A 14180-nucleotide genomic window follows, 5' to 3' on the forward strand; every position below is an offset into this window, starting at 1 on the left:
GGTTATCCCACTGGCTATAGGGTGAACGCACCAATTTGTGAGTCGCTCTGGCTAAGAGCGTCTGCTAAATGACGTTAATGTGCCCTTGAGCAAGGCACTTAACCCTAATTGCTCCTGTAAGTCGCTCTGGATAAGAGCGTCTGCTAAATGACTAAAATGTAAATGTAAATGTAAATGGGTGGTGGGGTTGGAAAGTAATAAAGGGATTTTTTTTTTTTTTTTTAAGGATATGTATATACACTACCGTTCAAAAAGTTTGGGGTCACTTAGAAATGTCCATTAAAATAACATCAAATTGATCAGAAATACAGTGTAGATATTATTAATGTTGTAAATGGCTATTGTAGCTGGGATTGGCAGATTTTTTATGGAATATCTACAGTTGAAGTCAGAAGTTTACATACACCTTAGCTAAATACATTTAAACTCAGTTTTTCACAATTCCTGACATTTAATCCTAGAAAAAATGCCCTGTCTTAGGTCAGTTAGGATCACCACTTTATTCTAAGAAAGTAAAATGTCAGAATAATAGTAGAGAGAATGATTTATTTCAGCTTTTATTTCTTTCATCACATTCCCAGTGGGTCAAACGTTTACATACACTCAATTAGTATTTGGCAGCATTGCCTTTAAATTGTTTAACTTGTGAATTTTGGCCCATTCCTCCTGACAGAGCTGGTGTAACTGAGTCAGGTTAGTAGGCCTCCTTGCTCGCACACGCTTTTTCAGTTCTGCCCACACATTTTCTATAGGATTGAGGTCAGGGCTTTGTGATGGCCACTCCAATACCTTGACTTTGTTGTCCTTAAGCCATAACTTTGGAAGTATGCTTGGGGTCTTTGTCCATTTGGAAGACCCATTTGCGACCAAGCTTTAACTTCCTGACTGATGTCTTGAGATGTTGCTTCAATATATCCACATAGTTTTCCTTCCTCATGATGCCATCTATTTTGTGAAGTGCACCAGTCCCTCCTGCAGTAAAGCACCCCCACAGCATGATGCTGCCACCCCCGTGCCTCACGGTTGGGATGGTGTTCTTCGGCTTGCAAGCAACCCCCTTTTTCCTCCAAACATAACGATGGTCATTATGGCCAAACAGTTCTATTTTTGTTTCATCAGACCAGAGGACATTTCTCCAAAAAGTACGATCTTTGTCCCCATGTGCAGTTGCAAACCGTAGTCTGGCTTTTTAATGGCAGTTTTGGAGCAGTGGCTTCTTCCTTGCTGAGCGGCCTTTCAGGTTATGTCGATATAGGACTCGTTTTACTGTGGATATAGATACTTTTGTACCTGTTTCCTCCAGCATCTTCACAAGGTCCTTTGCTGTTGTTCTGGGATTGATTTGCACTTTTCGCACCAAAGTACGTTCATCTCTAGGAGACAGAACGCATCTCCTTCCTGAGTGGTATGACGGCTGCGTGGTCCCATGGTGTTTATACTTGCGTACTATTGTTTGTACAGATGAACGGGGTACCTTCAGGCATTTGGAAATTGCTCCCAAGGATGAACCAGACTTGTGGAGGTCTACCATTTTTTTTCTGAGGTCTTGGCTGATATCTATTGATTTTCCCATGATGTCAAGCAAAGAGGCACTGTGTTTGAAGGTAGGCCTTGAAATACATCCACAGGTACACCTCCAATTTACTCAAATTATGTCAATTAGCCTATCAGAAGCTTCTAAAAACATCATTTTCTGGAATTTTCCAAGCTGTTTAAAAGGCACAGTCAACTTAGTGTATGTAAACTTCTGACCCACTGGAATTGTGATACAGTGAATTATAAGTGAAATAATCTGTCTGTAAACAATTGTTGTAAAAATTACTTGTGTCATGCACAATGTAGACTTGCCAAAACTATAGTTTTTGTGGAGTGGTTGAAAAAACGAGTTTTAATGACTCCAACCTAAGTGTATGTAAACTTCCGACTTCAACTGTACATTGGCGTACAGAGGCCCATTATCAGCAACCATCAGTCCTGTGTTCCAATGGCACGTTGTGTTTGCTAATCCAAGTTTATCATTTTTAAAAGGCTAATTGATCATTAGAAAACCCTTTTGCAATTATGGTAGCACAGCTGAAAACTGTTGTGCTGATTAAAGAAGCAATAAAACTGGCCTTCTTGAGACTAGTTGAGTATCTGGAGCATTAGCAATTGTGGGTTCGATTACAGGCTCAAAATGGCCAGAAACAAATAACTTTCTTCTGAAATTCGTCAGTCTATTATTGTTCTGAGAAAGGAAGGCTATTCCATGCGAGAAATTGCCAAGAAACTGAAGATCTCGTACAACGCTGTGTACTACTCCCTTCACAGAACAGCGCAAACTAGCACTAACCAGAATAGAAAGAGGAGTGAGAGGCCCCGGTGCACAACTGAGCAAGAGGACAAATACATTAGTGTCTAATTTGAGAAACAGACGCCTCACAGGTCCTCAACTGGCAGCTTCATTAAATAGTACCCGCAAAACACCATTCTCAACTTCAACAGTGAAGAGGCGACTCCTGGATGCTGACCTTCTAGGCAGAGTTGCAAAGAAAAAGCCATATCTCAGACTGTTTAATATTTGAGATTCTTCAAATAGCCACCCTTTGCCTTGATGACAGCTTTGCACACTCTTGGCATTCTCTCAACCAGCTTCATGAGTTAGTCACCTGGAAAGCATTTCAATTAACAGGCGTGCCTTCTTAGAAGTTCATTTGTGAAATGTATTTCCTTCTTAATGCGTTTGAGCCAATCAGCTGTGTTGTGACAAGGTAGGGGGGGTATACAGAAGATAGCCCTATTTGGTAAAAGACCAAGTCCATATTATTGCAAGAACAGCTCAAATAAGCAAAGAGAAACGACAGTCCATCATTACTTTAAGACATGAAGGTCAGTCAATACGGAACATTTCAAGAACTTTGAACGTTTCTTCAAGTGCAGTCGCAAAAACCATCAAGCGCTATGATGAAATTGTCTCTGCTGCAGAGGATAAGTTCATTAGTTACCAGCCTCAGAAATTGCAGCCCAAATAAATACTTCACAGAGTTCAAGTCACAGACACATCTCAACATCAACTGTTCAGAGGGGACTGCTTGGGCCAAGGAACACGAGCAATGGACATTAGACCGGTGGAAATTAGTAATTTGGTCTGGAGTACAAATTTGAGATCTTTGGTTCTAACCACAGTGTCTTTGTGAGACGCAGTGTGGGTGAACGGATGATCTCCGCATGTGTATTTCCCACCATAAAGCATGGAGGAGGAGGTGTTATGGTGTGGGGGTGCTTTGCTGGTGACACTGTCTGTGATTTATTTAGAATTCAAGGCACAATTAACCAGCATGGCTATCACAGCATTCTGCAGCGATAAGCCATCCCATCTGGTTTGGGCTTAGTGGGACTATCATTTGTTTTTCAACAGGACTATGACCCAACACACCTCCAGGCTGTGTAAGGGCTATTTTACCCTGAAGGAGAGTGATGGAGTGCTGCATCAGATGGCTTGCCTCCACAATCCCCCGACATCAAACCAATTGAAATGGTTTGGGATGAGTCGGAAGGCAGAGTGAAGGAAAAGCAGCCAACAAGTGCTCAGCATATGTGGGAACTCCTTCAAGACTGTTAGAAAAGCATTCCAGGTGAAGCTGGTTGAGAGAATGCCAAGAGTGTGCAAAGCTGTCATCAAGGAAAAGGGTGGCTATTTGAAGAATCTCAAATATATTTTGATTTGTTTAACACTTTTGGTTACTACATGATTCCATGTGTTATTTCATAGTTTTGATGTCTTCACTATTATTCTACAGTGTAGAAAATAATAAAAATAAAGAAAAACCCTTAAATGAGTAGGTGTGTCCAAACTTTTGACTGGTACTTTTGACTGGTACATCATTATCTGATGAAATTGCTTTAGAAAGACAGGGATGCTTTCTCTCCCCCCTCCTGTTTGCAAAGGCAATTGAACTGCTAGCAGAAAGAATTAGACAGGACCCAAATGTAACGGGTATCATTATTTGTAAACATGAATATAAACTAAATGTATCTGTATATCTATCTACTTAAATATATATATAAATACATATTTGCAAGAAGAAAAAAACATGGGGGATTGGAAGTAATGCAGACAACTACATTGATGGAAGTTACAAAAAATAACAAATGTAGAAAATAAAAAAAGAGGGAAAAAAGAAGAGGACCATTAGAACAATTCAAGTTGCTTTAGCAATGGTATTATTCTTTTTGTACTTGTTACCACTTTTTTCGCCCCAATTTCTTGATATCCAAATTGGTAGTTACAGTCTTGTCCCATCGCTGCAACTCCCGTACAGACTCAGGAGAGGCGAATGTCGAGAGCCATGGGTCCTCCGAAACACGAACCCGCACTGCTTCTTGACACACTGCTTGCTTTACCCGGAAGCCAGCCACACCAATGTGTCGGAGGAAATCACTGTACAGCTGGCGACCGAAGTCAGTGTGCATGCGCCACAAGGAGTCGCTAGAGCGCGATGGGACAAGGACATCCCAGCCGGCCAAACCCTCCCCTAACCCGGATGACGCTGGGCCAATTGTGCGCCGCCTTATGGGTCTCCCGGTCGCGGCCGGCTGCGACACAGCCCGGGATCGAACCCGGATCTGTAGTGATGCCTCTAGCACTGCGATGCAGTGCCTTACACAGCTGCGCCACTTGGGAGGCAGCAATGGCAAATTTACTTCAAATGAGTAGGCATCACTCACCAATAGGTCATCCATCCTCAACAGCTCCATCCTGTAGACGTATAGGCCAACATTGCTGTTCTGCAGAATGAATGAGTCGTGCGTTCCACCTGGCCACCACATTCAGAAGCATTTTTTGCGCATCACTTAATCTATTACCTGCTCATTAAGAGTGGAAGCCTTTTCTGTTCACATAGTTGAACTTGTTTTGGGATGGTGCTTTTATGGCGATGTGGGTGCTGTCTATTGCTCCGTTAGTATTTGGGAACCCATTGATGGCAAAGAAACCCCTCTTGATTTCAACCTGTTGTGCGATGGTGTATGGAAATTGTATACAGTGGGGGAAAAAAGTATTTAGTCAGCCACCAATTGTGCAAGTTCTCCCACTTAAAAAGATGAGAGAGGCCTGTAATTTTCATCATAGGTACACGTCAACTATGACAGACAAAATGAGAAAAAGAAATCCAGAAAATCACATTGTAGGATTTTTAATGAATTTATTTGCAAATTATGGTGGAAAATAAGTATTTGGTCAATAACAAAAGTTTCTCAATACTTTGTTATATACCCTTTGTTGGCAATGACACAGGTCAAACGTTTTCTGTAAGTCTTCACAAGGTTTTCACACACTGTTGCTGGTATTTTGGCCCATTCCTCCATGCAGATCTCCTCTAGAGCAGTGATGTTTTGGGGCTGTCGCTGGGCAACACGGACTTTCAACTCCCTCCAAAGATTTTCTATGGGGTTGAGATCTGGAGACTGGCTAGGCCACTCCAGGACCTTGAAATGCTTCTTACGAAGCCACTCCTTCATTGCCCGGGCGGTGTGTTTGGGATCATTGTCATGCTGAAAGACCCAGCCACGTTTCATCTTCAATGCCCTTGCTGATGGAAGGAGGTTTTCACTCAAAATCTCACGATACATGGCCCCATTCATTCTTTCCTTTACACAGATCAGTCGTCCTGGTCCCTTTGCAGAAAAACAGCCCCAAAGCATGATGTTTCCACCCCCATGCTTCACAGTAGGTATGGTGTTCTTTGGATGCAACTCAGCATTCTTTGTCCTGCAAACACGACGAGTTGAGTTTTTACCAAAAAGTTATATTTTGGTTTCATCTGACCATATGACATTCTCCCAATCCTCTTCTGGATCATCCAAATCCACTCTAGCAAACTTCAGATGGGCCTGGACATGTACTGGCTTAAGCAGGGGGACACGTCTGGCACTGCAGGATTTGAGTCCCTGGCGGCGTAGTGTGTTACTGATGGTAGGCTTTGTTACTTTGGTCCCAGCTCTCTGCAGGTCATTCACTAGGTCCCCCGTGTGGTTCTGGGATTTTTGCTCACCGTTCTTGTGATCATTTTGACCCCACGGGGTGAGATCTTGCGTGGAGCCCCAGATCGAGGGAGATTATCAGTGGTCTTGTATGTCTTCCATTTCCTAATAATTGCTCCCACAGTTGATTTCTTCAAACCAAGCTGCTTACCTATTGCAGATTCAGTCTTCCCAGCCTGGTGCAGGTCTACAATTTTGTTTCTGGTGTCCTTTGACAGCTCTTTGGTCTTGGCCATAGTGGAGTTTGGAGTGTGACTGTTTGAGGTTGTGGACAGGTGTCTTTTATACTGATAACAAGTTCAATCAGGTGCCATTAATACAGGTAACGAGTGGAGGACAGAGGAGCCTCTTAAAGAAGAAGTTACAGGTCTGTGAGAGCCAGAAATCTTGCTTGTTTGTAGGTGACCAAATACTTATTTTCCACCATAATTTGCTAATAAATTCATTAAAAGATCCTACAATGTGATTTTCTGGATTTTTTTCCCTCAATTTGTCTGTCATAGTTGACGTGTACCTATGATGAAAATTACAGGCCTCTCTTATCTTTTTAAGTGGGAGAACTTGCACAATTGGTGGCTGACTAAATACTTTTTTTCCCCACTGTATGTTACAGTTCATTTAGCTGACGATTGCCTCCAAGACAGCTCGTCGAGGGATGCGAGATGCCGATCGGCAAGCTCCCGCTGAAAAGTGGCCATTGAAAAAAAAAACGAGGATGGATACACTTTGATCTGCACCAGAATGGCATGCGTTTCCCTTTCTAAAGTACAGTGAGGGAAAAAAGTATTTGATCCCCTGCTGATTTTGTATGTTTGCCCACTGACAAAGAAATGATCAGTCTATAATTTTAATGGTAGGTTTATTTGAACAGTGAGAGACAGAATAACAACAAAACAATCCAGAAAAACGCATGTCAAAAATGTTATAAATTGATTTGCATTTTAATGAGGGAAATAAGTATTTGACCCACTCTCAATCAGAAAGATTTCTGGCTCCCAGGTGTCTTTTATACAGGTAATGAGCTGAGATTAGGAGCACACTCTTAAAGGCAGTGCTTCTAATCTCAGCTTGTTAACTGTATAAAAGACACCTGTCCACAGAAGCAATCAATCAGATTCCAAGCTCTCCACCATGGCCAAGACCAAAGAGCTCTCCAAGGATGTCAGGGACAAGATTGTAGACCTACACAAGGCTGGAATGGGCTACAAGACCATCGCCAAGCAGCTTGGTGAGAAGGTGACAACAGTTGGTGCGATTATTCACAAAATGGAAGAAACACAAAATAACTGTCAATCTCCCTCGGCCTGGGGCTCCATGTAAGATCTCACCTCGTGGAGTTGCAATGATCATGAGAACGGTGAGGAATCAGCCCAGAACTACACGGGAGGATCTTGTCAATGATCTCAAGGCAGCTGGGACCATAGTCACCAAGAAAACAATTGGTAACACACTACGCTGTGAAGGACTGAAATCCTGCAGTGCCCGCAAGGCCCCCCTGCTCAAGAAAGCACATATACAGGCCCGTCTGAAGTTTGCCAATGAACATCTGAATGATTCAGAGGAGAACTGGGTGAAAGTGTTGTGGTCAGATGAGACCGAAATCGAGCTCTTTGCCATCAACTCAACTCGCCGTGTTTGGAGGAGGAGGAATGCTGACCCCAAGAACACCATCCCCACCGTCAAACATGGAGGTGGAAACATTATGCTTTGGGGGTGTTTTTCTGCTAAGGGGACAGGATAACTTCACCGCATCAAAGGGACGATGGACGGGGCCATGTACCGTCAAATCTTGGGTGAGAACCTCCTTCCCTCAGCCAGGGCATTGAAAATGGGTCGTGGATGGGTATTCCAGCATGACAATGACACAAAACACACGGCCAAGGCAACAAAGGAGTGGCTCAAGAAGAAGCACATTAAGGTCCTGGAGTGGCCTAGCCAGTCTCCAGACCTTAATCCCATAGAAAATCTGTGGAGGGAGCTGAAGGTTCGAGTTGCCAAACGCCAGCCTCGAAACCTTAATGACTTGGAGAAGATCTGCAAAGAGGAGTGGGACAAAATCCCTTCTGAGATGTGTGCAAACCTGGTGGCCAACTACAAGAAACGTCTGACCTCTTTGGTTGCCAACAAGGGTTTTGCCACCAAGTACTAAGTAATGTTTTGCAGAGAGGTCAAATCCTTATTTCCCTCATTAAAATGCAAATCAATTTATAACATTTTTGACATGCGTTTTTCTGGATTTTTTTGTTGTTATTCTGTCTCTCACTGTTTAAATAAACCTACCATTAAAATTATAGACTGATCATTTCTTTGTCAGTGGGCAAACGTACAAAATCAGCAGGGATCAAATACTTTTCCCCCCTCACTGTAGGTCTTAAATCCTCAAAAGATCCTATATAATTGGTTTTGGAAAATTATATCTGATGAGCCAATCTGTACTTTCTGCAAAAAAAGTCCCACCGGTCTCTAAAAACACGCTCTCTGCGAAATGCAGCGAGTGCCAAATCTTCTAACAGAGCAAGATCATTCATTTCTCATTCGATTTCCCATTATCTCTGTCTTTTATAGTATTTCAACAATAGTTTCACTTTAACACGTGCCTCTAATTTGACAAATCACTGTAACAAATTACATAACAAATGCACTGATGTGGTCAAATTATATAATTTATATCCTGTCAAGATCTGTTGCATGAATTGCACAATAGAAATATAATTACGTCGAAAAATGATTTAATTATTACTGTCACAACTGCAACATATATTTTCCTTATTCCACCACTTGGCACTGTGCCTACGAATGGTCATGGCTGTGCGTAAATGTACGCATACTCTCAAGCTAACGTTCATATTGATCAATCTCACACTTTGCGTGGAAATGATCCCACGCATCGTATATATGCACAGATTTGTGCCTATGCACGGTTGATACACGAGGCCCCTGGTGTGCAAAGCACTTAGAGACTTACCTAGAAAGACAGCTGTAATCGCTACCAAAGGTGCTTCTACAAAGTGTTGACTCAGGGGTGTGAATACTTATGTAAATTAGATATTTATATATTTAATTTTCAACAAATTTGCAAACATTTCTAAAATCATGTTTTCACTGTCATTATGGGGTATTGTGTTTAGATGGGTGAGAACAAAAATATATTTAATCCATTTTGAATTCAGGCTGTAACAACAAAATGTGGAATAAGTCAAGGGGTATGAATACTTTCTGAAGGCACTGTATGCCACTTAGCAAGTCATTTTATCCAAAGTGACAAAAAGTACAGTGAGGGTGTGAATGTGATCCCTGGTATTTAAACCACAACAAGAAGGGACATATTAAAAGAGCTTACTGTTTCATTATCACACACACAGGTGTGTGTATGTCTGCCTCTGTGTGTGTATGTGTGTACACCTGTAACCGATGCTGTGTGTGTGCATGTATGTGTTCCCGTGTGTGTGTGTACCTGTAGCCGAGTGTGTGTGCATGAAAAATATGTGTTCCCCTGTGTGTGTGTGTGCCTCTGTGTAACTCTCCCCCTCCCTCTCCACCTGTAGGCGATGCTGTGGTGTCCGTTGTTGTTCAGGGTGGTCTGGTCAGGTCCCCTCCAGGTGACAGTAGCTTTGGGTCGGCCACACACCTTACACCTCAGAGTCACACTCTCCCCGTTGTCACACGTCACCTCGCTCAGGGGGACCAGGAACTCCGGTGAGACTAAGGGTCAAAGGTCAAATGACATCGTCACTGAGCAGCTGAGAGGGCTATAGGGTGTGTGTCATAGTGAGAAAATATAATGTACTTAGATTATGTTTCTGTTCAGCATCTGTAGATTGTTGGTGGTGATCTTTCATCGTTCTTTGATACAGTACAATTAACTTTATTGTTCCTAAGTGTCTTGGACACAGTCAATACACTGCTGAATATATGTACATCCATTCTGCTGTATTGAGATTATCTTAATTGAGACTACACATTAAAAGACAATAGAGGACTTACAATCATAGATGTAGTTGGGGTTTAGAAGCTGAAAAAACAAGACAGAAAACAGGATGTCAGACGTCAAAGAAGAAAGCTTTGTGTAGATCTGAAATGATTGAAGGGGGAGGGGGCAATGCTGGTTCCCATTGGTTGGTTACTAGCAATGCAGTAACATTGGCACCACCTAGCTCTCTGATAGGCTAAGTGGAATTTCACCATATTGCTTACACCTATCCGATCCTCTCACTTCTACACATGTACCTAGGCATTACGGGTAGGGGCTAGTGATCAATAATGATTGGACAAAAGGATTGATGATAACTTACCTTTACAGAAACCTTATTGGCTAGCCCATCTCTAGACTTCCTGTAACCGTTTTCCAGCTTGCCCTCTTTCTTTCCCTCTTCTTTCCTCTCAGACTTCTTGCGGATGCGCAGGGTGGTGTGCCAGGATGAGGACTTCCTGTTTACACAAATAGGGTCAGTTGAAAGGTATATGATATACAGTATGATTTAATACTAATCAATAACATATCTCATTATATCACACATAGTTTTAGGCTAACAATATCTTGTGGTGTCACACTAAAATCTTTCCCTGTATACTGTACATTCGCCACAGTCTCTTACTTGATGGTTCCGTCTGGGTAGTCGGGGATGATGGTGGAGGTGTGTCCTAGAACGTAACCGGGGATCCAGCCCTCGGCAGCGGGGCCCTGTTCGGTAGCGGCCCGGAACACCAGGAACATGTTCTGTTGGTTAGAGGCCAGGATCTGAACCACCTCTCCCTGGGACACACTGATCTCATCCTCCTTCAGGGCCACGTAGTCCTGGGTCACCAACATGGTCGACATACTACTGCTGCTGCTGCTTTCACTCTGTGGAGATGGGGGTGGGGAATTATGGAAGGTTTGTAAGTATATTGAATAACTTGCAAGAAACTCACCTCACACATACACAGTCAATCCTCCACGATTCCATGCACATCATCTGATTCTATCATTGCGTCCCAAACAACACAAGGGCAATTCCATGGTAACAGAGTGATGCTGAAACTCAGAATTTTCACTTTAGAATGTATGTAAAAAATATAGAAAATACTTTGCATCTGCACTGTTCTTCAAGTTAATGTGTTTTTGTAAAAAAAATCCTTGGAAATTGTTAAAAGTAGTCCTTGTGCATAGAGTTATATGGTTTGTTTAACTTTGCAATCATTGGTTTTTGTTTGACATAAATTTTAAAGTGAAAAATCTCAGCATCAATCGGTTACCATGGCATTGCCCACACACAGACACACCTCACACACTCCGCTGTTTAGGTAGAGGAAAGAGGAAAAAGAGAACTACTATTTGATTCAAGCACTTTAGGTAATCAGTGGTTCAGTCATGTGAGTGTTGTTGTTAGCCATCCATTTTCTAGTTTCACACACTGCTTCCAGTAAAGTTCATACACCTCAATGAGACAAAGAAAAGGGATTGGCACCACTACTTCTTCAGAGAACGAGTGAATCAGGTGGAGTGAAGAGGAAGAGAGATGTACACACTCAGGTGTTAAAGGAAGGATTACTTTCAGTTTCAGTCGTCATTGCTCTTTCGCTCCGACGCAAAGACAAGAAGAGTTAGCGAGAAGTATTCAAGCTGAAAGAAGCTTTGTCAGAGTTAAAAATAGCAGAAATTAGAGTTGTTGTTAAAGGTTGAAGCTTTATAAAAGCCTTGTTAGCTAAAAAGAGTAGAAAGTCTTCAGGAGAGTTTAGTAGAGTTGTCCTTAGAGCTTACACATCAGTGAAGCGTTGTTAGACATACATGAGATGCGTAGTAGTAGTAGTAGTAGTAGTATTAGTAGAGTACTACTAGTAGCAGATTAGTATTAGTAGAGTACTACTAGTAGCAGAGTAGTATTAGTAGAGTACTACTTGAAGTGCAGTTAAAGCTTGGTTAGAACTGTGCGTTGAAGAGTAGTTTAATAGGGTCGTCAATTCTTTAGAGACATACAAGAAGTGCGCAGGAGTCCAACAATTAGTAGTAGTTGTCGTAGTAGTAGAGTAATACTAGTTGTAGAATAGTAGTAGAACAGTTTAGTAGAGCCAGCTCCAGTGGGACGCAGCAGGACACAGGCAGACAGGACAGGACAGGACATGTCTCCTGTGGGTGCTGGGTTAGTCAACCAAAAGCACTAGCAGGACTAGGCCGCCCTGAAGCCTGGGCAGCGGGTACATCTCTTACCCCATTGCTCTGGGTGGACTGGATGGACTGCTCACTGGTCGATGAGCACGTACTCATGCGGTCCGCCTCCTTGCTGTGGTTGGAGTGTCTGTGGGACCCGGTCCCTGACTGAGATGAGGTCTGGGCCGTGTTTTGGTTCTGTCTCCCCAGGGTATCCCCTGGCTCCCCTGGGAAGGTGAAGGAGCCGGGCCGGCTGGCTGGAGAACCAGGCATGGAGCTCCAGAAGGATCCAGAGCCAGACTTCAGGCCAGGGCTGGGAGGGGGAGGGGGGAGCGCATCCTTCCCAAAGGCGGGGGTGGCCATGGGTGAGGCCATGGGGGAGACGGTGCCCGGCCGAGGCTTAGTGGGGGTGGAGAGAGGCACAGGGAGGGGGGCCACACTGGCCCGGGGGATAGTGGGGATGGAAGGGGGCTGGTCGTTTGAGGCCAAGATGGGGCGCTTGCCCTGGGGGCTTCCCCCCTGGACCCTCACCCCACGCTGGGCCTGCGGGTCCACTGAGATGGAGGGAGGGAGCGAGGGAGGTGGGGGGAGACGAGGGGAGGAACCTGAATCAGAAGTGAGCAACACTGAGTAGAGGGAGGGAAATGTCTTAACCAGGGAATTTCAACACACACACACACACACACACACACACACACACACACACACACACACACACACACACACACACCCTCAGTAATACTGGGAGAGCCTCAGCCTACCTGACATCTTGTTGGGGCCATCTGGGTCTGTGGCCCCAGGGTTGTGTGGGTGTCGTAGGGGCTGGGGCAGGCGGGAGGGCTGGGGGATCCTGGAGGGCCTCCTGGATGAGCCAGCTCCACCCTGGGGACCACCTCCAACGAGGGGACTACCTACACCGAGGGGCACACTTCCACCGAGCGGCCCAGATAGATGCACACCCTGTAGAGCTCCAACAGGGGCCAAACTGGGCATGACGCTCCCCATTGACGGAGCTCCGCCGCTGGGTAGACATGGTCCGTCGCTAGCCCCTACATGGTTCCTCTGGTACTCTGTAGGGGAGGTCAGAGCTGGAGAGAGAGATAGAGTGAGAAAGTGAGGCAGAGAGATTGACAAAAATATTAAACTTATTTTGGTAACATCACTCACCTCAACATTCCAAAATCGTGACGGTATATCTGTGTACTGTTGAAAAAGCTCAGCTAAAGGTGTGTGTGTGTGTGTGTGTGTGTGTGTGTGTGTGTGTGTACCATTGAGGAAGTTGCGTTGGCTCTCCAGTATCTGGCTGATCTGAAGGGTCCAGACCTGCCGGACACCCAGATGGGAGGAGTGAAGGACGAAGGATTCTATGCTGCTATTGGTCACCCGAGACGTCAACACAAACTTACAGGGGTCACCGTCCACACTGTCCTCCAACCCGAGACAACTGACCTGGAGGGAGGGAGAGAGAGAGAGAGAGAGAGAGAGAGAGAGAGTTGCTCAACACACCTTTATTTAGCAAATAAGGAGTAAATGAATACAGAGCTTACAACTTACATTGTCCTTTGATGCATACAAAATGTGAGTTGTCTGGGTGTTTTGGAAGTTTATACACATTTCCATCATACGATGTAGAGACAATACCTTGATGCTGTTCTTGTATACGAAGCCAGGCATGGAGAAACCTCTCTTCTTGTCCAGTGGTTCACTGAAGATGACGATCTGTTCGAAGAGGAAGACCCTTCTCTCCCTCATCCTCCCTACTCCCCCCTCAGGGTCTGATACCATGAAGGTGTCCTGAAGCAGCAGACGACCTTGGGCCACAATCTTACCCTGGAGGGGGGAGGAGAGAAAACAAGAAATAGAAGGGGAAAAAAGTGAAGAGCAAAATGTTGAAAGAGAGATGAATAAAGGAAGAGATAAGTGGGGCAGAGGAGGAAGGAGGAAAGAAAATCAGACGAGTTGATCAATTGGTTCAGTTGATTGATCTGACAATCAATTGATCCGTTTTTATATGTAAATATCTATTCTCTGT

The 14180-nt window shown here is 44.1% G+C and overlaps 1 protein-coding gene across 7 annotated transcripts in view; it reads right to left on the reverse strand.

Moving 5' to 3' along the window:
* LOC121571881 (triple functional domain protein) overlaps positions 1 to 14180 on the reverse strand; it is a 108517-nt gene that overhangs the window by 19965 nt on the left and 74372 nt on the right. For all 7 annotated transcript variants that reach the window (XM_041883653.2, XM_041883655.2, XM_041883657.2 and 4 more), the window contains 8 exons: positions 13790 to 13978; positions 13417 to 13597; positions 12910 to 13236; positions 12209 to 12753; positions 10617 to 10864; positions 10314 to 10449; positions 10006 to 10033; positions 9561 to 9723 (listed from right to left, as the gene is read on the reverse strand). In XM_041883653.2, the coding sequence (XP_041739587.1) occupies positions 9561 to 9723; positions 10006 to 10033; positions 10314 to 10449; positions 10617 to 10864; positions 12209 to 12753; positions 12910 to 13236; positions 13417 to 13597; positions 13790 to 13978 (1817 nt within the window). The remainder of the gene's footprint in view (positions 1 to 9560; positions 9724 to 10005; positions 10034 to 10313; positions 10450 to 10616; positions 10865 to 12208; positions 12754 to 12909; positions 13237 to 13416; positions 13598 to 13789; positions 13979 to 14180) is intronic.

Source organism: Coregonus clupeaformis, chromosome 8 (genome assembly GCF_020615455.1).
Source record: "Coregonus clupeaformis isolate EN_2021a chromosome 8, ASM2061545v1, whole genome shotgun sequence".
In the NCBI taxonomy this organism is placed as follows: Eukaryota; Metazoa; Chordata; class Actinopteri; order Salmoniformes; family Salmonidae; genus Coregonus; species Coregonus clupeaformis.